This window comes from Antrostomus carolinensis, unplaced genomic scaffold, assembly GCF_000700745.2.
Source record: "Antrostomus carolinensis isolate BGI_N321 unplaced genomic scaffold, ASM70074v2 scaffold8981, whole genome shotgun sequence".
NCBI classification, from domain to species: domain Eukaryota; kingdom Metazoa; phylum Chordata; class Aves; order Caprimulgiformes; family Caprimulgidae; genus Antrostomus; species Antrostomus carolinensis.
This window is the reverse complement of record NW_010296285.1, coordinates 2,153-27,782: the sequence shown is the minus strand read 5'-3', so window position 1 is coordinate 27,782 and position 25,630 is coordinate 2,153. Positions and strand designations below refer to the sequence as shown.

The 25,630-nt window shown below is 39.2% G+C and overlaps 1 protein-coding gene across 1 annotated transcript; it reads right to left on the bottom strand.

Moving 5' to 3' along the window:
* Positions 1-662: 662 nt before the first annotated feature.
* On the bottom strand, positions 663-13,804 carry PLD5 (phospholipase D family member 5; the record flags this gene model as incomplete). The annotated part of the gene is made up of 5 exons (XM_010178230.1): positions 663-988; positions 3,061-3,175; positions 7,433-7,598; positions 9,683-9,822; positions 13,607-13,804. Coding segments are annotated over 5 exons (855 nt in total), but the record flags the coding sequence as incomplete, so codon positions are not given.
* Positions 13,805-25,630: the final 11,826 nt, after the last annotated feature.

The following is a 25,630-nucleotide window of genomic DNA, read 5'->3' as shown; positions in this document are numbered from 1 at the left end:
GATGAAACACAGTATAATTGGAAATAACTATGATATTGAAAAGAATCCATATTACTTTGATATAAAAATCCATTTATCTGAGAGACTTTAGGGATTATGACAAATTTGATGAGGCCAACCCCAGTCCCTCAAAACCTTCTCATACTTCTAGGAGATGAATGAATTACCAGTCATGTAACTCTTAATGTATTTTAAGGCTAGTTAGAAGACATGAAAGAGTGATACTCAAACTAAATGCTCAAAACTAGGAAGTATTTGTATGATTGGGTCTTTATGTAAAGGGAGTGGTTTACATGGATGAAAATTTGCTTATTCCTGTATGTTTTCTAATGCAATGAACCTACCATCTACTTGTATGTCAGTAATAACTGATCTTAGAATGCCATTTCATAGCTTGAATCTTGGTTTTGCCTCAAGGTTCGTTCTAGCCAGGATGGCAATTAAGGTAAGTCCTAAAACTGAAACAGAAAAATTGACACATGCTGTTAAATTCAAACGCGGAACATTAAAATTAACATGGAAGCAGAAATGACATTCAGTGTCAGAAGTAACAAATCTGAAAGTCTTAAATAATTCAATATAGAGAATATAGATTAGACAGTTTTTATATAAGTGTGCTTTTTCCTAAAAACACCCCCCCAACCAAACTTTTTTTTTTTGCTTTTTCTTTAAGTCTTTTGTCTGTAAATATGAAAGAGGGCTACACCCCAAAGTAATTCTTCATTGCCATACTAAACAGTAAAATAGTCTTTCTAATTCGCATTGCTCATGGCAGTCTTATTTGATGTTGCTTTATTAAGTTTGTGATTAAAGCAGTTTGGGATTTTTGTTGGTTGTAAACTTTTGGCATAATGTGAATACCAGTCCCTTTCAAAAACAGCCTTGAGTTGTTTAATGATGCTTGTGCTGTTCCCCGCGTCTGCTTGGTTGATAACAAGGCCAGCTCCAGCGTTCTGGGTAAAAGCATTTCCTACCCAATCAAAATTACCTACAAGTAAAGGCAGGAATATACAATGAGTTTCTAACATTAAAAACAAGAAAGCAATCTCTCTCTCAAGGCAATCCAGCATGATACAGAGTCATTTTCCCCAGTGCCCCAGTGACGGAAATAAGTTTTCTATAGTAGTGGGAAAGAAAAAAGTCCGTTACGTACCAGTGTGTGGTGCAGATCATTTCTGGAAGTTTAACAGCTCTAATCCTTCATAAATAAAACCATGGCTTTTTATTTATTCAAAACTGACTTGCTCTTCCTTTTGCATATATTGTATTATTACTCCATTCACTTTCATCATCAACCTTTTCAGTGCCAAGAATGAAAATAATTTTTTGCCATATAAACAATTTAAAGTAGATGAGTTGGAGAGTGGTTGCTCCATAATGCTGAGCCAAACCAATAGATCTTTTACAGATAGTGATAGATGCTATTTCAGGAAAGAAAACCAAATTTTACTGTTTTATGCTGGTTATTACTACCTGTGTCGAAATCTAAGGTAATGAATGACTATTTCAAATCCTGGTGATCGCAAGGCAAAGAGGAGTATTGGATTAATTGAAAACAGGTAAACCAAATGTCTCAGATATTTATTTCACTAGAACTATAACTATTTAAGTTATACATTTATAACACATGCAGTATTTTAGAGAAAACACGCTGTTACTAGAGGCAATATTTTAAAACTATCTGAACATACATAAAACATGAAGGTATTTGAGAAATTTATACCCATTCTTTCAGCATCGTTTCAGCTACTTCAGCATACGTTAAGAATTCTAAAGTTGTCAAGGATGGTAAATTGAAGCCTCATCATAAAGGACATTTCTTCCTATGCTTTCAAGTATAAGATAGGTGAGGTCCTCCACATGCATTTGTATTACTTTCACACAGTTTTGATTCTTTCTTTTATTTATATATATATATATATATCTCTATCTAAGAATGTAAGGACAAAGGGAAGGGAAATAAACCAGCTTAGCTAAGAATCCAAGCTGCGTAGACAAGTTGTAAGTTACTGAAATGTGATCTGGCTATTGCAAAGAATTTAAGATGAAGTAAAAAAAAAAAAAGATTTAGAGTGGGCTTATAAAACATTTGGGATACAAGAGAGGAATAAACTACACTGTTAGAAATGAAAAATAAGACTTGGATAGGTGAAGAGAGGTGTGTGTGTGTGTATGTGTGTGTGCGCGCGTTCAGAGCCCGTCAAGGTCAGTTTTTTAGAGTTGTGTCTCTACAGTACTCGGGATTCTCCATTCTTCATGTGTGCATGGCCGTGCTTCTGTGTTGCAGCCTTTGCCCTTCCTTGCTGCTCTGCAATCTCTGGCTTTAAGCCCTTTGCAATAAATCAGGGTGAGGAAGTAAGCAACTAAAGCAATGAGCTGCAGCATATTAGAATGCATGTTTTCTCTCTTGGCTGTATAAAATCTTATGAGTTACTTTTTAATTCAGTAGCATTTTTCTGATCCTGCAGCTCACTCACAGCTCAAGCAGTCAGGTTTTTTTAAAAGGTAGTTTTTAGCCTGCATTCAATGAGCGTTTGCCAGGTGCTGTACAGTGACTTGACTTAACTACACCTTTAACCCAAAATACCAATTAGGTTTGTACTTAATGTTAGGAGGATGCCTGAAATGTCATTACAGTATGTGGAATAAGATTTCAGAAGATGAGGATAAAAGGCATTGGTGCAGTATTTACCAGGATTGACCATAGCTTTAGTAATAACATGGTAAATAGAGAACAGTCTATCTTCATTAGATTGCAGAAACAAGAAAATATGTTAACAATCCAATTTATTCCTTCTTCATAAAGTGTGTTTTATTTGTGTTTTCAGTCTGTTTTTAAATACTGAAAGCAGAATGTTACTTTTGAGAAATTGATTCATAGGAAAAAAAATAATTTTAAATTATAAGAGGCTCAAAACTCAGTCTTCATCCAGGTTCCCAAAGAAAGGAGACTATTATTTTAACTTAACAAGCATATCAGCTGTAATTCCTCATTTACAAATGGGTGTTACTTCAGACTTCTGGCTGCAAACTCAAATTTCTTGAGATGTGGTTACTTACCAATGTATGCAGCTCCATCAGTCACCATGTATTTGTTGCGATTTAATTTGGGAAGGGAAGTGTTCTTCTGTTCTTTAAGAAAGCATGCACTCTCTTCCTCAAGGTCAAAGAATTTCTGCCATAAAATAGAACGGAGTGCAGGTTAATGAGAAACGTTCTATAATGGATAGAAAAAATATGGTCTGTTCTCTACTCTTTATTGAAAATGAGTTAGTGCTACAGAACAGCTTGGGTTTTTATAGCCAAGCATTAATCTTAATAAAACACTGCACATCATATTTCTTACTGAATTCTCATAGATTCTGATACTCACTATGCCTTGGCATTCTGAACTGTACAAAGTATACAGCTGCTGCATACTAAAAGCAACACAGTGCCACGTAGTCAAGGCTATGAAATGAACACAAACCCCGCATCTTTGTGTTCTGTGGAATAAGAGCCAGGAACTTTTCTTCATCTCATTTCCTCATTCATCAAGGGACACTGGGGTTTCAAATCTGCTTCAGGATCCAGATTGGCAGGATGAACAGCTGAATTAATACCTTTATATTACACATTGCATAGTTTCCCACAGGAAACTTGCTGATTTCAGAAATTTAGAAATTTCTCGGGGTTTAATCTGATACAGAGAGATCCAATTTACCAGACAACAAGAGGAAAATGCATCTGTTTTACCCTAAAGGGTGAAGTCTGAGTTAGATTGGTTTTATTTTATTTTATTTTGGAGCTGTATGCATTCCTTGTCTGCATCAGTGCCAGACAAAAATGAGATTTCCAGTACAAATCCTAAGTAGCATTTGTTTGATCAAGGAAACTAATAGCTAGACACAGATTCCAAAGCCTTGCTTATCTGCCATTAGTATTACCAAATCTAATTAAAATGGTTTAGTTGCCGAGAAAAGGTAAAGGAGCCCAGAGGCTGCTGTTTATCTCACACTTCATGCTGTGAACTCTGTCAGTATCTCTGTCTTCCCCACTGGAAAAATATATTAGGGTAAATTTCATGTTATCAGAGGTTGTACCAATTGCTTGGAAGATCTCTAAAATACCAAGGAGAGTTGAGGCTCCTGTTCATTCCAGCACTGAGAGTCTGTTCTTGGTCTGACACACCCCCCCTCCCCAAAATGATGAAAGTTTATTAGGGCTGAAGCAGGTTTTGGTGCATTAGAAATAAAATTCAAAAACCTTGTGGATTTTTTTTTTAGTGCCCAAATACTGAATGGTGTACTGTGGTGCACTTTTATGATTGATAACTGTCACTAAGTTGTTTCCTTAAACAGTCTCTGAATTTCTTATGTCACCACATGCTTACTTACCTGTATGTGGCATTGTTATCCTCCACAGCTTAATTTTTGTAATGAGTTCAAATACTAGCAAAACTCCAAAGGTATTTTTTTTTTTAATTTAAAAACAAGGACAATAAGTCAAACTGAGTGATTTCTTTATAAAGGGCATTAAAAAAGATTATTCTATGTAAAACTGTAGTATCTGTCCTTTAAATGAGATTTATATTGTATATTCACATCTGCATGGAGAAATCATACTTTAATTACAGGTTTTTAACATCACTTGCAATTACAGCATTATTTTTTCTAAAAAAATTAGAACAAACTTATCTTAGCCGCTGTGAAGGACAGTTTACTAGGTGTTAAGGGTTAGTTCTTAGACAACATCAAGACTGCAACTGTGTGTCTGAGGAACTGCTCTAAAAACATGCACCCACCACCAAAATTATATCCTTAGCAAGCCAGAGATGGATCTGAATCTTTCTGAAAGGGTCTTGAACTTTTTGATAAAGCCAGAAGAAAATCTTGTTTTTCCTGACGCAACAAAACAGGAACAGAGACAGTTAGCAGCTGTAGGGTGTCTGTCCATCAAGGGCGCTTGCAGTAACTTCACAGGGATGTGGAAGATACTGTGTGACTAGTACTAATATTGTAGGGAATAGTCTAAAACTGGCTAATGAGTAAAGTATTCAGTGCTAAGAAACAAAATGTAACAAACTGTCTTCTTCCCAGTGTTATGAGATTTAGCAAAAAGCTACATACCTTGGTGTAAAAATAGTCAAGCATAATTGTCATATAAGTTTAGAGTTGTCAGATTGAGATAGATTCAGCAGATGTACAGAACTGGAAAATGATACATTAGTGTTCTGTTTGTATAATAACTAATTTGTATAATTTCAGATTCGGGCAGGAAAACATAGAAGGCTTGAAAAATGTAACGTTCTCCAGCAACAGTGGAGAAGCCGTTAAGTCCTTGACAGAACAGATACCAGTAGGGAGACCCATCTGCCCTGACAAACAGAATACACAAGCGTAGCCTGGGTGAGCAAGTGAACCAGCACTGCCACTACGTAGCACAGCCTAACAGTCTCCAACATGCGCCTTCAGCAGAAGTACTGTGTTAATCACACACCGCCTTCTGCTGACATTTCATTCATCTTTTCCATCCTTATTTTAGGAGTTTAAAGTAGTGCTTAGGAACAAAGGTTTCATAGTTAATTCATAATACATTATTTACTCATAGGGCATTTCTGGCTTTCTGAGAATTAGTGCAAGGTTCAGTACCTTAGCAGAAATATACCTGCACAGCTCAGAAGCAGATTCACGTGGAAGCTCTGGAACAATTTGTGCTGTAGGTATGTATGTCTGGTCCATGCTACTCCTTCCTGGTCTCCAGTTGTCTAAAGACACTTTGTTCTAGTTCATACTTTCTGTAGGCCCTTCAAAAACACCCACCTTTCTCTGTTTAGCACTTTACCCAACACAGCTGGTCCCTTTTTACTGCTCCTTCAAGAGTTAGACTGAACATTTTTGCACATAAGATGTATCTAGAGAGTCAAACACACAAAACTTAAGGAGAAGTGGAATTGAGGTCAGGTTGCTGCCACTGGCAAAACAGTTGCACCCTAGAGCTGCAGCAAGCCATGGGTGCTCCCTGGAAACTTCCTAGCCAAACATGGGGTGGGGGTGGGGGGGGGAAGGAATACAATCACAACAAGGCACATCACAGGGATCAAAAGCTAAATGAAATAAAAAAGTTACTGAATACACTGCATGGGACTCAGGTAGAGAACAGAAGATCGAGGGGTTGCCATTTCTGTCAGAACAATAAATATTGAGATTCTGGGGACAGCTTAGCAATTTGTTGTATTTGTATTTGTATTTTCTACCTGTGGATATTGTAGCCAGACTAGCTACCTAGAATAGATGTCTAGAAATACTTTTTTTTTTTTCCTTTTAGCATTTAGTTCTTGACAAGATAAATTCTGTACTAAGGATTTTACCTGCTGTAAATAGATGGAAATGGATACGAGTATGTAGAGCATTAGGTACCACTTAAATAAAAAATACTTTTGAACACATAAATAGAATATTGATAAATAAGGAACAAGCTAGAAGTTACTCAAAATGGAAGTGGCTTTAGCAGTGTCAACTATATATGGGCTTTTTGACTTAAAAACACACTTTATGCTGCTTCTTACGTAGGAAACTTGTAATAATCATGTACATTTTAACAAATACCCCTATTTCAAGGTACGCATAAATACCACATAGTGTGCGTAGAACACAAACAGTACTTGTTTTTTTACAATTGTCAGTTTTAAAAAGTGAAATGGATTCAGTGGATTATCAATTAAGAAGTCAAAATAATATAGCAGATTATTTAAAACAGTTATCTGGGAAAAACAAACGAACAATCAAAAAACAAAACAAAAACCAAACAAAAAAGAAATTGATCCAAGATGACTGATTTCCACTGTTCCTCAATTTCATAAAAATGAAACGTATCAAATGGAAAGGAGTACTTACCACGCACTCTCTTCTCTAATACAAATGTAACATACATGGTATGTCTCACTTCCCTGTACTGCATATCTAATGAAGTCACAGAATGGTTGTTCTGGTCTTCAGAATTCTGAATTTGTAGCCTGAATTTAATGTAATTTTTTTCTCCTACATTGTACTTAATTAAAGAAAAAGCAGATGCTTACGCAGCTGAACAGTAAGGTGATACAAATCCAGACTAAAACACATTTTTATGCTGTCACATTTACTATTATCAGCCACTACAAACAAGACATATGACTACGGTTCACTCCGTTAGCTTTGCTATGAAAGACCAGATGTAGGGGTTTGCAGGGGCTGTCCGCCACACAGACTGCTTTTGGCATCATTCTATTTTTCTGTCTTAATTGCTAGGTCTGTTACTACTAGGAGCAAATTCAGTTCATTATATTACATTTCCGATGTTATTTAATGAAATTTAAAGGATTTGATATTAACAAAACCACTTCTCAATTGTGAAGTTTTCTTGATTTTTTTGGAGAGGATTTCAAAGATTTCAAAGCAATATGGAATATACTTACAACTTTCAAACTACAGCTTGGAACTTCAGTGCAAATAGCTTTCAGAGACGAAACAAAGTTAAAAGTAAGGGGATCTGTATCTCTTGAGAAACTTATGAGAAGTCGTACTTTAATACTTCGTAAAACTAGTGCTTCTCTTATCTTCCCATCTAAATATGGCCAGTATCTGTGGAGAAAGAACACAATATATTCAGAGAACTTTAAAAAAAAATAATGTATTTTTATGCAGCCAAGTCTAGACATCATAGAGAAAACTAAACACATGTGAATTTCATTTTCTTTCCATTGAAGGAATACTGTTCTCATTTAAAGGGGCTTTCACTAAACAGAACTGCCAGTATCCTTTTTTTCTGTCCTTCTGCCCCACACCAAAACTGTAGGGACAGCGAGGTTGTGGATGGCTGAGCACATCTTTCATCTGTGCAGGTGCATAGAGAGCTGCCAAAACACTCGCACAAAATGCAGGTACCATGTTTGCCCATAGCTGGGAGAGTTACTCCTGTGACAGTGCCTGTGGTGAGAGTAGTGAAGCTCCTGCGGTGCCAGAGAAGCAGCAGAAGGAGCTACAGCCAGAGGGTCCTGCTTGCCCAGCCCAGGCAGGGCCACAAGAAGGCTATTTTGTAGGTGACACAAGCAAGGGAGCACAAACACTGGGTCCCTCCCTGACTGCCATCCTTTTTTTCCTCTGTACTGGGACAATATAGGCTGGGGACTGGAATGCCTTCTATCACCTCTTGCCTGGGAAAAGGAGAGCTGCTGCTATGCAGGGTGCCTGTATCCTTCAGCAGCAGATGATGGGTCATTTAAGGAGGATGCTACGTTTTTTCCTGATAAGGATTGCAGAAATTCTGCCAAGAATGGGATGGTGGCTTCCATCATGCTATTCTCACAATCACATTAGCTTTGTGTTTCTGACTTTATGTGGGAGCAGGTGAGGACAGGAAGAATTCGGCAAAGGAAATGCACGTTTTCTTTATTCCAGCAGCATCAAGGCATTCAGCCTAATGAAGTCTGAGCTCTACAATGACAGCAAATAACTTAGAAGTGAGAACTGGGAGCTGACGAGGTAGGGAAGTTGTGGCAGTGCCTCAAACACAAAGCTGTGCTGTAGGAAAATGTTGAAGAATTCACACAGATGGCTTCCCTAGATCTCTCTAATCCAATAGATTTCTGCATTCTTCAGGCACCAGAACCAAGTAAGGAGAAGCATGGGAGGCAACATCAACTGCAACACTGTACCAGTTCTACATGCCAAGTTCCCTTCCAACTGAAGGAGGAAGGCAGGGATGCCTGTTGTGAAACTGATGTTCCTACAGCACTACCCACGATTCTTTCACTGCGGTAGAGGCTGTACATGACTTCATCAGAAAAACCCTCTTATAGATTTGAAACAGCTTGTGCTTGCTATCAGTCAAAGGATAGTTATTTTTCGAAAAATCTGAACAAAATGTCTTTAATTACCCAAAACAGGAAGAAAGCACAGAACCATATTTAGTTTGGCTGTGTTCAAATAAAGCACATGAATGGAATGGTGAGTTTCACTAGATGCTCAATTCATTGTGAGTATTACCGAGAGCAGGAGGACCACTGGATATTTGCCTTCCGAGTTGGATAGTTTTATTACACTGTGGTTCTAGTTTTGGGTCATGAGTCCTTTTTAATAGTCCATACAAACTGTGTTTAAAAATTACTGGGTTTTGTTTGTTTTTAGCAACTCTCAGTTAAACAAAATGTGATATAATTAAAAGATGATCCATGCTGAATTTGGAATTTTCATGTATATGTATATTTCAGTAAAATAATAACATCTCCCGAGTTGTATAGGAGAACTCACAACATGTTATTTCTCTCAACACAAACACACACACACTCTCTCTCATGTTGAATATCTGTATGATACTCATAAAATGCCAGTAGCTGTGGTATCTAGATAGTAAATACAATAGTGTAAGAAATAGGATTCATGTATAAGCAGGTTCTTGTATTTGTGGGTCCCAGTCACTTGCAGATGGTCAGACTAGACAATTTCTGATCTCCTTCGATAGGCAGATCCAAAGCTTAGGACCCAGAACTGGAAATGTCTTCTTAGGTCCCAATTCTGCTCCCATTTAAGTCAATGGCAGAACTCTCACTGATTTCAATAAGAGCAGAATTGGGCCCCAAGAAATTGGTCCACAGTAATAACTACTGTCCTGTGGGTTCATTTTCTCCAACAGATCTTACTGGTGTGATGATAACGTGGACACTCACCGTTTAGCATTGGTGTCAATGACGATCGGCAAGTAGTCCATGACAGCTATGTATACAAACTGTTTCGCATCATCGATAACACTGTATATAGCTTCAATATCCAGGACTCTGTCCTTTGGGCAGAAGAGTTTAGGTGAATTCTGTGAAGGGAAAAGTTCAAATATGGCATTTAAAATCTGTAACTGTGGGTAAAATGTAGAAGAAACAAACTTCAAAACATCCACTGCCATCAAAGAAGCTCTAGTTGAAGTTACATTTCAGAGAATTTTGTTACCAAGAGTCCCAGGACTGGTTACTATTAGATGGAGCAATATCTGTGTTCTTACCACATGAGCCTGCTCCATCACTTAGTACCAGGAATTAAGTCTATCGTGTCAGTTCTGTTTAACGTTACACACAAAGTCACTGTTTGCTCAGTCCCTGTTGCAGGCAGATGCTGCGCTTTTGCAAGAAACGTCTTTAAAACCTAGCTTCAGGTATAAACTCTTTACCTGGTACTAAGCTGGCAGGTGGTAAGCCCAGATTTCACCTTTTTTGCCTTGTATCTAGGGCTGTTGAACGTGTCCGCCAGCAAGGCCAAGCCAGCAGAGAGGCCCAGGATTTCCTGTTTTTCTGCCCGAGCAGGGAGAGAGACGTGGAGCCACCTGCCAAGTTGCTCTCAGTTAACAACATGGTTCCTGGGAGTAGAGGTTGCCCGAGAGCTACAGCAGGTGCCACTTGCCCTTTTCTTAACAGCTGGTCCTGCCAGGCTGCTCCCTTCCTGCTGCTGTATCACCTTCTCACCTTTGTCATCTGCTTGGGTTGCATCTGACATTGAGATTACCGTTTTCCTTAGGGACAGATCCTCGGGTTTTGATTAGTCTTTTTCTTTCAAAACAATGCCTGTCACAATGGTTTCTTAATCAGTGAATGATGTTCTTAAGGATTTACTACAAGTAAGGTCAGAAAATGCTAGGAAATTAACAGCAAGATGTTAAGACCAATATTCCAGATCCATTCCTGAACACAAAGGAAAACAACCAAAACCTCTTAGGTTTTATCAGCCAGTCTGGAAGATGATTTTGTTGCTAGGCAACATTATAGCCATGATTCCTGACTGTAAAAAAATATCCAATGACTGCATGTTATACTTGTTTTATACACCACAAACATTGAAATACATTTTCAAAGAATGAGTTTTGACTCAAGAAAAAGTGTAAAGTGGTTTTGTTAAACATAATTTAAATTATCTATTATCTGAAACTTTTAAGAGGCTAATGCACTAGATTTTATTCTTGCACTCTTACTATTTTCTTGAATAGAAGTTTTAAGTTACAGAACAGCTAAAGAATGGAATTCTTATACATTGTCTTTTTCAGATGCATTCAATATAAAGACTAGAAAGAGAAAGATATTTAGAAGATAATTAAAAGAAAAACTTTGGCTAAAGTCCTCAGTGTAAAATTTGTGTTTGAGCATGTCACTCATTACCCTGGGGCACGACTGACTCCCTCTGTGGCCATAAAAAAAATATTTTAGTACTTCTCTCAGCAATACTTGTATAGTCCTTGCTGTTCTGATCAAATACCTGTTCGATACTTCTCTTCACCTACCAGAAATAGGCCTGTGCTCTCACTGGGCAACAGTACCTTGCCATGCCCCTGCTCAGGTTGTTCCAGACCGAAAGGGAGGCAATGCAGGACTGGGGAGGGAGCAGCGCAGCACTGGGCAAGGGCAGCACCACTACCACCCCTGCCCACCCCTGCCCACAGACAGGGCAGTGATGGCAGTGAGTGAACTGCCTGGCTCACAGAGACTTTCTTCTTACCACTAGTTCAGGAACAGACAGCTATGTTAACACTTGGTTCCACCAAACCAGTCCAGTGCAACTCCAGGACTGCCCTTCAGAGGGGCGTGCTGGTGAACATTGAGAATTTGCTAGTGGATGAGAAATTTATTGAAAAGCCTGTTTTCAGGAAGGAGGAACCAGCCCAACTGGCTGTGGCTACAGATTCAAGTAGCTCTTGGAGTTGGGCTTTGCTGATCTGAGCTTCTGGAGTACCAGCCACTCCTTCCTTTTGTTTTCTGAAGTGGAATTTCAAGAGAAGAGGCTCTTGTTGCCCACACAAAAAGAAAATACAAATCACAGGGAGGAAGTGAACGTTCTGCAAACGGTAGAAGAACAGTTTTTGGGGAGCATCTCTTCACTTCTCTTTGTCTAGGATATCACATTCCTTAAAGGTTGCCTTGCCCAGCTTTCCTTACTGTGTGCCCCTCCAGGACTGGCTTTCATCAGGATTTCTCAATTTTTTATAGATTGCTTAGAATGGAATATGAGTTCATTTCACAGCTCCTTACCTAAGTGTCCGAAAGTCAGTCTCTAATTTAAGCCAGTCCTTAAGACTCTCCAGAATCAGTGGAAGCGTATGTTTCTTCAGATGGCTGCTAATTCTGGCTGTCTTGTGCACTTCCAGATTTTCACTCTAAAACAGCTGTCTCTCCACTGGTTGCAGGAGTGTGAAAAATCCTGGACTCCTGAACGTGTTGTGGCTCCCAGCTGCTGAAGGTAAACCCTGCCCTGTATAAGCAGTCATCTGCACCAACATCCTGTGGCTAGTGGCTGTGCAACTTAATCATTTCCTACATCCCATGTGTTGTTTTAGACATAACTGGCTATAAAGCAATGGGGTTTTTTGCTCCTTGTTTTATATAGAATGGTAAATAACTCTTAGCAACTTGATTTTAGTCATGTAATTACCTCCAAAATTAAAGAGACTGTGCATCTTTCATCACCTCTATTGCTTTGTGTACTTTTTCCCAGTTTTGTTACATCACTGCTGAGGTGGAGGACTGCTCCATTTCCTCCCATTAAAAATACACACACAGACAGTGCTTCTGTGAGCATTGCTGCTTAAATTTTAAAAGTTTTAAAATATTATTGAAAAATAAAGCTAAAGTAGATAATGATCTACAGAAGTATGAATGCTTTCAGTGGAATAGGGTGAAGAGGATTAATCCTTATAAATTACACTGATAAAAATGCAAGTTCTGATATCAAGCTTACACTGTATCATTTTAGATGTCTGATTAACAGTCCTTTTACTCCCAAGTCATTCACCTTCTGTCTATTGTGTAAATAAAAAAAATTTGAGGAGCTTCCCTATCATTTTTTGAACACAAGAGGAAAAATAGTAACATTACAGAGGAAGGGAAAAAGAATAATGCTCAAATTAAATTATGCAGAATCTTCAGTCCTGGCAAATTGCACATGAGAACAATGTCACAGAAATCAGAATGAAAATAAAAATATATTGTGATTTGTTTCTTCTGCACCATAGGAAAAGGCAAATAACTTTTTAAAACCTTTCAATTACAGACTTCCCCACAAAAGTATACCTATTGCAATAACTATTTCCCCAGAGAACAGAATGATTTGGTTTTCCAGCATTATTAGAATATCAATCAAGTTCTGTCTTCTGTAGGTGACAGCTGTAGTGGTCTTACCTCTATAGCTGGGTTTCCAGTCACTCACATGAGTCCCAGTTTCAGTATCAAGGGCACAGTGGTAATGTGCATCTTCTTCAGTTAGGGCCAATTTAGAGAAATACTTAAGTATAAGCTTAATTTACAACATATATGTTCCTATTCATGAAAATTATCATCCATGGTGATTTCTCCCTGACAGTTTCTATCAGGGACAACACAGCATGATGATGGACTTACTGCAGGGAACTGTGAACATCTTTATATCAGTGAAATTACACTTGAAATTCTTTTCACAGTTGCTACTAACACCTCCCTACCTTGATCTCACTTCTCTGTAGTTCATAAAGGACAATATTAGGAGAGTAAGCAGGTCTTAAATTTCCAGGTCTTCCAAAAATCTGGTGAGCTAATTAAGTTTCTTCCCTCCTCTTCCTTTCTGCCACGCATTTCAGAACTTACCGACACAAAAGCTTCTGATTTTGTCTCGTTCAGCTGCAGCGTCAGTTTATTTTGAGTATCATACACTCCATATAGTCTCTTAGACCAACTTGGAGGTATTTTATTCTTGTATCTTAATGAGCTATACAGGGCAAATATCCTTTGTAAATCCAGGACCAGGCAGCTGCAGTTGTATACAATGATGCCAAGTTCCTTCATCTGTGAAATTAAAAGTGCGTATCATTAGTGATATTTTGGCTGATGGATCTGTGGAAGTATGCAGCATGAATGTAAGAGTGTCAGGGGTATCTTCCAGAAGCGTGCCTTGAGCTCAGCAGTAGTACTGTCAACTACAAGAACATTCCTAACAATACTCTAAAACACGCAAGTTAAATCTTCAAAGTCAAAAGCAGGCAAAAGCTGTAACAGGGTTGGTATGTTCAGTGTATGTCAGAGCCACATGTCCTGATAGAATACAACACACCTTATGGACGGACACAATTTGGGAGTGATACCTCTGTGTCAAAGGCACCATTTTTCTTATAGGTGTTGCCCAAGGTTTGCTACTGTTGGCTTGAGTGGTTTTTATTTATTGATTATTTTTATATTATTTTGTTTACAGGAAAAGCATCCTTTCTCATAGATGGTGTAGGAGCACACACTGCTGCCAGTGGCAGTTTCTTACTTCAGAAACAATTTGTTTTCTTGGAGTTCTGAAAAAAGTGAAAAAGGTGGACTTAAGTTATTTCTCTGCTGGAGAAGGAATATTATGCTCCAGCTTCAAATAAAAGGATGAATAATCAGGTGTTCAGTACTATCAGTAGCTAAAATCACTATGCTATTAAATCTAGCATGATCCAGTATATAGTGCACAATTCATAGAATAATAGAATGGCCTGGGTTGGAAGGGAACTTAAAGATCATCTAGTTACAAGCCCCGTGCTGTGGACAGGGTTGCCAAGCGCTAAATCAGGCTGCCCAGGGCCCCATCCAACCTGGCCTTGAATGCCTCCAGGGATGGGGCATCCACAATTTCTCTGGGCATCCTGTTCCAGTGCCTCACCACCCTCTGAGTGAAAAATTTCCTCCTAATATCTAACCTAAATCTCCCCTCTCTTAGTTTAAAACCATTTCACCTTTTCCTATCACTATCTGCCCATGTAAAAAGTCACTCTCCCTCCTGTTTATAAGCTCCCTTCAAGTACTTGAAATTGGGACACAAAAAGGTTGGGTTCTTAATTCCTCCATTGCTATAGTATGGTACCTCACCTAGGCTACTCCAAATTTCTGGTTGTCAATTTGTTCATAGGTAAAAGTGGAGATAATTATACTTTTCTCTCATGAAAAATACTCTGTAAGCATCAACATTCTCACATAGAATCATAGAATCATAGAATGGTTTGGATTGGAAGGGACCTTAAATATCATCTAGTTCCAACCCCCCTGCCATCAGCAGGGACATCTTCCACTAGATCAGGTTGCTCAAAGCCTCATCCAGCCTGGCCTTAAACACTTCCAGGGAGGGGGCATCTACAACTTCCTTGGGCAACCTGTTCCAGTGTCTGACCACCCTCACAGTGAAGAACTTCTTCCTAATATCTAATCTAAACCTACCTTCTTTCAGCTTAAACCCATTTCCCCTTGTTTTGTCATTAGCTGCCCTTATGAAAAGTCCCTCCCCAGCTTTCTTGTAGGCCCCTTCAGGTATTGGAAGGTCGCTATAAGATCTCCCCAGAGCCTTCTCTTTTCCAGGCTGAACAGCCCCAACTCTTTCAGCCTGTCTTCATAGGAGAGGTGCTCCAGCCCTCGGATCATCCTGGTGGCCCTTCTCTGGACTTGTTCTAACTGGTCCATGTAAAAGTACATATAAAGTATGAGGAAAAATAGACCAAGTAATTATAGACATAATAGTAAATATTTTAACCTTCTACGGACAGTCTCACTCCTTCATTTAAATAAAGGCATGTCTCCTGGTCATCATAAATCTTGGTTTGTCAGAGATTTCATTAATTGCACATCCCTAGTACTTAAGTTGTTGACAGAATTTCATTTATAAACACATTGCCTGGCTTCTGTAATCAAAGCATAACCACACACAGACTCTTTCACTTCCTTTTTAATAGCTCAGGAAAGCACTGCTGTGGGTACAGATGCTATTGACCTCTCGTTACCGGCATTTCACACCAGTTCAGTCATCTCCATAAATAAAGCGAGAAGAAAACCTGCATGTATATGTTGGAAAACAATATGCAGGATAAATATTTAAAGGATCTCTGCTGGATTTCTGCAAGCAAACTCTCTTGGTAGCATGTCTCAGAAGCCTGTCTGGCATGATGAAGAAAATAAGGGGAGTACGAACTCCTCAGCATGCTCATCCTTTGACACCAAAAAATCCCATCTGGTTTTGCTCCCTCAGATGAGCTCTGACAGTCACATGGAGTAGTTCCTGGTAGGAGCGTATCTTTTTATAAAGCCTGTGGGAACTTTGAACCCCACACTAACGTTATCTCAGAGCTTGTTCCTGTGCAATTCTCCCTGACTACAGATGAGAACTGCTGTGCAAGAGTGGGCAAAGGAAGGGAAGGGAAGTGAAGGATAGAATTGAACCTTCAACTCTCTTTCTATGGTGAATGAGAGGAAACAATAAATCCCAATACTCCAAATGAGGAAGAAAGTCAATGGGTGACACCTTCTTCAGGTCCCTGTCCTGGAAATAGTACACACATAAGAGCATACAACACCGAGCTATCTCATTCCCAAATATTTACTGAATAGTTGCAACCACAAGAACATTACCTAATGTTCTTACTGCCTAAATCAGAATATTTCTGCAAGCTTCTTTAATTCAGAAAAAATATGGAATTCCTCCATTAGCCTGCACAACCTGAATTTTGTGGATAGTTGGAAAATACAGACTACTTACTGCACTGTAGCTTTTCATTTATGGATAAGCCAGTAAATTCATTTTGATGATAAATGTAAATTACTCCAAGCTATGCCCAGCATCCTAGTCAAACAGTCTATTTGGAATAACATCTTTGGTTTTTACCCTGGGTGCTGGTGTCTTTGAGGATGCTCCTGTATTCAGTTCTAGCCCGTCCCTGTACTCTGTGCACTGTTTGTGTCCAAACATTTTTAACTATACATTATCATTGTTTTCACTGTGTGCTGCCAATAGTGGTCTCTTAATTGCCAGGCATGCCACTGCAAAGGACTTACTAATAGTATTCTGTTACATGTATCTGCATAATGTGGTTTAATCAGCTTTTCATGGCTGTTAGTTGATTCTGACATAATTATGTGGTTACAGTTTTCCTTTAATTTATCAGTCCCATTATTACTATTCCACTTTATCCTTTCCATTAAAAGTAAAGATAAAATAGTGTCCTCATACCACACCAGAAGCTGCCAGGGTTGCATCTACGTGAGCAGCTCTCTTCAGAGCAGGAGTGCTTGCAGTGTGTCCTTTCCCTATGTGTGAATTAAAGGATTGCCCTTCTGCCTAAGTGCTTCCTCAAGTACAGAGACAGGGAGGAAGCTGGGGGCAGTAATGGGGTTTTTTAAGTGCAGTTTTTACAGATCACCACGCTAGCCTGACTGTAAAACAAAGCATCAGCCGTGCGTTGCTGCTAGCCTCTCCCCACGAACAGGGGCACACAGGGACCACCCCAATTTGCAGAGGAGCTTCACCCTCCCATGGGAGCAGGCGTCTGCCGGAGCTGAGGCGATGCCCTGGCTGAGGCCCTGCCACTCACCCACTGGCAGCGGTTGCACTCAAATCACAGACCAGAATGAAGCTTCTTCAAGAGATGTATTTACGGCAGAGTAAGAACCCTGCCTTCCCACGGCGTTGTGTCTTGCAGATGGTTTCTCTGGAGGCGAGCACTGATCAAAGCTTCTCCTGCTTCTGAAGCTGTGATAAGAGCTGTCCCCTGCATGTGTTCCCTCATACACGATACAGACTGGGCTCCTCCTTTCCCCCTCTGAGAAAACACAGTTATCCTCTTTACCCAGCTGCCTCTTTTAATGAAGTTTTTATGAACTTAAATTCAAATTTGCCTGAACCAGGAAAGTAGATTCAAAGTTATTAGAAGAGGGCAGACTCTGATGCTTATTGTGCAGACCTCATTTTCTTAGGAAACCAGGTTTAGTGTCAGCCTCTCACCTCACAACCATCTTGGTTTACATATGATATATCACTTGAAATGAAAACAATACCAACAGTGCCCATGTGTATGCAGTAAAATCCCAGCTGTCTCCTTTCTTGTAGAACAGCCCCAGTAGTTTTAGAGACTAAAAAAATACTCCGCTTCAGAATTGCCTTCCACACTGAGCCTATTTTCACTCCCATACTCTGAGGTGAGGAGAGACTGCTCTTTTTCCAGTTAATCACAAAGCCTGTCATCCTGGAGGCATTGCAGAGAGTGGGCAGCAAGGATGTGCTAGTGACAGATTTAGTATGAAGTGGTATGTCATCTAGATAAGGGAAAAGACTTTCTCTACAGTTTGAGAGCTGCTGTTATTACAGACTTTTTTTTTTTTAATAGTCTCAGAGAAGAAGCAGAAAAAGCCATTTATATTGAAAGAATGAAAATCTCAGTGTTGCTTTCTGATTTGCAGTGACTGAAACCTGCAGCTAAGCATAATCTGAGGTATCTGTTAAGGTAAAACCTTTCAGGGCAAGAGTTCTTAAGGCCAGGGAAGGATTTCTTCATCCTGAGTTTTACAAGCAACTCACACAGTAATGAAAACATCACTGCAAAATTGAAGATATCAAGAAACCAAAACCTTAATAGAAGTATGGAAGATAAATCTGAAATGAAAATAAAGAATCACAAATTTGATTGCCTCAAAATGGAACTGAAATACTAGGATGTTAAAGTCAGACAGTTGCTTGTCAGTGACATTTTCAGAGTGTGTGCTGGGGGTTGGGGACAGCAATGGTTTTCTGGATAGAGAATTTTGTGTCCTCTCGCAAGCAGGTTTCTTTCTCCCTTTGTTAAGAGCCACCATGAGTGATCTTCTCAAAGAATGAAAAATATGGGAGATGCTTTTCCTTGTTCGATCCCCCATGCCGTTTACGTTTGTGAAGAGCAACTATTAAAGACTACCAAATTACTATTTGCCTTTCTTGCCAATAAGGGCTTTCTTAAAGCACCAGAGAAGTGAATGGCTAAACAAGACTCAAGAAATGGTGGTTTATACCCCCAATGATGCTCTCACAACAGAAATCAGGTAAACTACAAAAAATAACAAATACAGCTGTCCTGGTTTTTGCTAGGATAGGGTTAATTTTCTTCTTAATAGCTAGAAAGCACTGTGTTTCTGTTTCAGTAGCTAAAAAAATACTGATTAAAAACAAAAAAACCAACCCCTCCCAAAAATGGGAAAAGAACCTAAAGAATACAAGGTTGTGGATCTATAACACTGTAAGCTCTGTAGGCTGAGAAACAGTGTTAGTTGTTTGGATCATGGGTTAGACAGGGTGTATGGTGTGTCCTTAACTGCACTGCACAGACTAGACAGTGTGTTTGACATTTACCTTGAGCTACACTTAAGAGACAACCCCACTGTGTAGGCAAGGTACTATTTGACCTGCATAAGAGTGGCATGATCTGGTTCACAGCTTGCAGTATCTGAATGATGGCAGACATAGCAGGGAGGCTTTAGAAAACTCCTTGTAAATTTCTTTTAAAGAAAAAGTTTTTAGTAATTGCTCACACTGGAGCCTGATCCTGAAAACAACAGGCAGCTCTCCTCAGGCATTAACCACCATTTGCCCAGGGCTCTGGCCACCCGCAGGTACCAGCCATCCATTGCCTGTTTTGGAGAAACTCTGGATTAACTACAGGTAGTCTATTGCACACTAAATTTACTAGTAGACTTTTTCAATAGAGAACTGTGTGTGCATCTGCCATTTGCCAGTGTTTGAAAATGTATTTAATTATCCTTTTAAATCTGTGGGTTTTTTAATGACTGATTTCCAAGTGAATGACTATGCAAAACCAGAATCACAACAGGGCCGAATAATGGAGTAACAAAAAGCATGCTATGCTGATAAATCAATGATCACGGCCTAAACTAGCCTAAGTTTCTCAATAGCTTCTAAAAAAAATTAACATACTATGTATTAATTGCCACTGTAGAGCTGACCGCAGACATTTACAGTGGTAAACTCATTATGTTTTAATAAAATATGCTCTAGTTATGTGGTTAGCCTGCACTCCAAACATAACGGTTCCTTTTCACTTGGTTATCAGTCTTATCTGACGCTTACTGCAAATCTCCCATATATTTTCATCTGCTATCACTTAATGCTCAGTGAATTTTTTCCAGTCATACATAGCATCATCTTAATGCTGCCTTCTGCGTAGCTATTCTTTACCTGTCACCAAAAACTGCTGATACATGTGCCAGTCTCACACCAGGCACAGGTCACAGCTGAGCAGAGGCCTGTGGTGGCAGTGCAGGAGGGCAAAGGTGTTCTGATGGGAGGGACCATCACCGACGGAGAGAGAGAGACAAAGAGATAAGAGAAAGGTAAAAGTGTTTCTTTGTGTAGTATTGTTTGATGTGACTGTTGTAGCAAACTTTGCTATAACAGGATTACAGAAATTCAGTAAGTATAACAGACCCCATTCAGCTAGCCGTCATTTTGATGTAAACCAAAAACATGACCTGATGCTGAAGAGGCCAGGAAGGCTGCGACACTGCCTAGCTCTTCTCTCACAAAACCTTTGCAGGTATTAGAGTCCACCAAAACAGCAAAAGCATGTACCTCAGCGAACACTTCACTAGAAATTGCAACCTACCCTTGCATATCCTGAGCCAAAATCCTCCCTCTGTGCTTGGCCAGTGATACAGTGCAGAGGCTTCACAGCTTTGTTATGTTAAAAGTAATTCAGTGAAACACAAACCAGCACAGTCCTGCTTCTGCTCCAAGTTCCACTTTTTCCTTCCATGTTGGTAAGAACATGGGACCTACGCTACTGTTGGGAAATACTAAAGAGAGAAGATTAATACAAGTGGTAAAGCACTGTATTCTCAGGAAGTTAGTAAAATCTGGTCTAGCTTAAACCATCTGAGAGTGAATAAATGCAAAATTAACAGCACCTTTGGATGTCAGAAATCTTCCAGGGTACAATGAATGCTCTTACCTGAATTCCCTGTTTATTTTGAAAACTGCAAACTGCTTTGGAAGATTTTTTAAAGATTCAAACAGATTAAATTTTGAGATTAACTCTTACAATGAAACTATTGTTCCTATTTTCTATAGACACTTTTATTGAATAAATGGTATTTCAAAATTTCTAGATTTAACTCTTAACTATTCTCCATTGAATCACTTTGTGAGTCTTGCACATGGATATCTCTTGTGCCTGGCCTATGTCCCACAGTTGTGTGGATTTTATATTGCTGTCATCTAAGGCCAAAGGTTAATTTTCTATCCTCTTGGTTTTAAGTGATTTGCAAATAACTAGCAGGCAGAATTTCTACTGATCTAGAAAAAAAAAAGTCCCTTCCACTTGACATGAGAATTCAGTCTTAACCTGAGCTGGGAACTTGATCCCATCGCTGAAAATAGAAAACTGTCATTCAAAGCCACTGTGCTGGAAATAAACCTGAGAATGTGAGCAAGAAGAGGTGATGCGGTCAATAGAGAGTGCACCCAGCGCTAGCACTGAATGTCGATATAAAGCCATGACATGCTCTCCTTAAAAGAAAGGAAGGGACATAAGTGGACTGACTGCACCCCACTGGTACAAACTGATGAAGTACACTTGAATTGGCAGGCCCTAGCACTCCACTGGTCTTTATTCTCACCTTTAGAAAGTACATTGGATGGATTTCGGTCTGTGGCTCTTGCTGAACAAAAGTCCTAGGGAAGTTACAACGTCGTACATTATTTTTACTTCTATTACCTAATGGCAAAAAGCTGCCACAATAGGGCAGTGGAGATATTTTAGGAGCTGATAATTTTTGTGTCCCATTCCTTTTTGTGCTGGTCCACAGGTCCAGTACACAAAACTCTACAGTGATGCTCTACTAATTTCCACTTTATCTCGCGTTCAGTAGATAGTCCCACCATTATTTTGCATAGCACCCTGACCTTAAGAAAATCAATGTGGGAAAAAAAATTAGGTTCGGCATTTAATTTCTGCTGAAAGTAGGTACTGCCACTGAGATACAAAGCAGCACACTAGACATCTAGGCAGAAGAGAAGCTTGCTTTAAAATGGTGTGGTTTAAAAAGAACTTTGTGGCGAAGATGTATCAATGTATTTTCAAAGCAGAAAGACAGAAATCCTCTGGGTCCTTGTCACATTAGAAAACAACCCCCTCACGATTTTTCTTTTTCAGCCATCTGCTCTATTGATACAAAAAACTCAGCAAAAATAAATCTGCTTCTACAAACAATACAAATACAATGTGTTTAAAACATGGACCACTCTGTGATGATGTTCATGTAGAACCTAACATAGCACTAAGAGTGCAAGTTTGGGCTTTCTTACTGCTGTTGATGAAGCTCACTAACAAACCAAGCCTGACACATTGCTACTTGTCAGAGTAAGCCAGAAGGCAGAACTGAATCAGTTAAAAATTCCTTGCTATATAGTCTATCAGCATAATTAATATCACTTGGCATAATCACAGCCTAATTTATCACTTTCAGATGAATTTTCAGTTTACAGTTTCATTACCCCCTCAAAGCAAGCACAACCGTCTCTTTAGGGGAAAAGCAAACTTGCAACTGTAAGAAACTGTTTTTCCAGGATCATGTTTGATTTATTTCTTGGTTTACTGCAGGAAATCTAATTAATGTGAATTCTAATTTGATTCTGTTTCTCTTTTGAAACAGTTTTTGTTCCTTATATGAAAGAAAAGTGCAGGCTGGGAAGAGAAGGACCATGTTGTGCTGGCCTCCATTTCACTGCCAGCAAATTGCATCGCATTTCAGTGCTGGTGTCATTCATATGATATTAAATAATTCACTACCTCAGCAGAACCAGAAAGAAATTAAAAGGTGAAATGAAAGATCCTGCTAGCTTCTGGAAAGGCCTGGACTCGCCTTTACTGCGTGCACAGATCCATCATACATCCCGCTGCCTCTTTCCATCTTTCCTACATCGGATGCTGCCCTGACAGCCCTTATCTTGCATCCTCCTCACGCAGCTGCAAGTCACAGCAAGAGCTCTTAGGATTTGTTCTCACCCTATGTCATGCTGCAAGGGGCAGCCTCTGTACGTCTTCTGCTGTATAACACAGAGAGGAGAGTGCAAAGGGCTGACCTCAGAATAAGGGAAATTTTTATGTCTAGACATTTCTCTCAAAGTGCACAGTTTCTTTGGGGCTTTCAGATTCGTGGGCTTCAGGGAAATGCAACAGCACGTAGCTGACTAATTGGATGCATTATTTATAACATTACTGACACACACAGTGGGTTTTGCTTTTGCAAACCGGATAGGGATTGGTGGCAGGCATGCTGTGGACATGAACTGGGACAATGACATTGCATATGAATTATTTCTGTAACTTTTGAGCCTTGCCAGACTACCTGATCAGAATTAGAAACCTCTTCTCTTGATGTAAACAGAAGGCCAAAGGCTCTAATTAATTTTTGACTGAACCTTGATTAAATTCAGTGTACAGGACCTTGAGGAAAGCTAGGAATCCAAACAGTTTAGATAGATAAGGTAATTTAGTGAAACAGTACACAGGCAGCCCCAGGATAATGGCTAGCCTATATGAAAAGCTGTTTCAGAAATCCATACTTGCTCTTTGTCCTATTCTTCTGAGTAAGCCACCTTAGATATTTGCAGGGTTTCTGGATGCTTCAACATGGAAGCAATGTCTCCTGTAAAGATGTGGTCCTGGTATATTCTCCTAGGAAGAAAAGTTGGAATTAAATTAATACATCATATTTGTGCCTCCTGACCCTAACAGTAAAATTGGGAACACATTGATTCATGCTTCCTTAATTCCCTCTTTCTGCTAAAGCACGATGTTGCACATACAGGTAAAGGTCATTTGAGTCATCTGAAAAGCCCCTTTGTACTAGGTGAAGTAGTGGATTCAGCTGAGGTGTCAGCTGGCTGCTGCTACATGAGCAAACAATAGTAATGCAAGCTATGGTTATATCATAATGAGAAAGAGGAATATTAATCTGCTTATTGCATAAAGTCATGACCTGGCTGTTTTCTCCTATCTCAAATCATGGCAGATGCTGTCCCTGTGGATGTAAAAATTACTTATTTCTAAATAATATGTAACTCCTCTTGTGCAAGAAACAAAAGTATTGTGTGCCAAAGATGTCAGAGATTTAATAAGCTAGTAAAAGTCAGCATAGCTCTTACGTAAGTTAACATTGAACAGAACAAAGAAGGGGAAAAAACCCCACATAAAACAAGTGTGAGACAAGTTTAAGGCTTGATGCCATTTCCATCTGCAATATTGGGTAATGATAACTTCATAGGAAAAGGAAAGAAATGCCTGAAAAGATACCTGAAAACATGTTATTCCAATTCAGCATTAACACTGAGTTCCAGTATTAAACCTAGAAGATCAAATTTCTTTCTCACAGTTTCTCTTTAAACTGAGTTCTTTGTTATGGTACATACAGAGTTGAAAGTAATAAAATGTAAGTCACAAAGATGATAAAAGCTGTTTTCAATACATTACCTTAATAAACAGAACATACATCGCAAACTGTAGTCCATGGTGTATATATATGGTATATGTAGGTTCTGTACCTATGCAGCAGACCTACATGCAAAACAATGTGCTACTCAATCAGAGAAATGTACCATATCATCACATTCGACAAAGTGCCTAATAAGTCATTATATTGATTACAAAATCTGACTGACCAATAGAGGAATTCTCATGACTTCTGCAATTTTCTGAAGATACACTGCACATCTCTCTTTGCATGTGCTGCCTGCCCAGTACGCTTCCCTCAAGCAATGTTCAATAGATTGATACTGAGCAGTTCCATGCAAACATCAACGATTTCACTGTTTTGGTGACTGCCGTTTACTTAGCAAAGTTAAGAAAGGTGACTGCATGATGACTTCCAAACCAGGCCTTGATGCTTATGATGACAAAATAAAAATCTGAAAAGATTTAGCAATTCCATTAATTCTGTACATTCATATGGAAGGAATGCTTTGTCAGAATCTGTTTTGTTCTGCTTGATGACTTATGGATATAGAAAGATGAGATTTTATACTGAACTGTAGAACCATTATTCTTTTCATAGAATGACTGAAATGATTGTCCTTCCTTGCCCTGACTCATGGAGATTTATGGCACTGTATTTCAGCCTGATTTACTGTGTGTCTTTTTCACAGGACAATACTAAATCCCATTCTCCATGAAAGGATTCCACTGTTAAAGTGGGAGGTGACTGGGCTGCTGCATTTGGGAACCTTTTGGAGTTGAGGCAGTTCTAAATGAAGATCTTTATCTAGAAGGGAACTATCATCTGTGCAATATCAAAGTGTGTGTGTGAGTGGGTGGAACCACGTATTGGCAATACACTTTCATGATTATTTTAATGTCGTTATTTTAATTGTTTAGTTGAACAAGACTGTTCTGATGGGCTATGCTAATAACTAAATCCCTCTGAGAGGAATCTGCCTCCATTCATTAACATCACCGACCAAGATGAGTTGCCAGCAAGTTCTTGTGGGAGATGACAGAATAGACTATGGTGCATTAGCTCCCCCTCAGAGATTCAGCTGGGTTTTAATGAACAAGTTATCTTTCAGCACAACAGGAATAATATTTTTGGGAAAGTGGTAGATTTACTGCCTTTCTTACATCCATGTAAGTTGTCTGATTATTTAGGACTCTACCAGCAGCTGTTGAGCCAGATGCTGGAACCCCTGGATCAGAGTGTATGGCCTCTATTGTTATCTAGGACAAAAAAATGATTAATGGTTGGAGGATCTATAAATTCAAATCAATCCCTTCTGCTTTCCTGATCACTGCAGAGGTGTGCCTGGAAAACACTCATCACTGTGACCAATGCCTTTTTTTATTT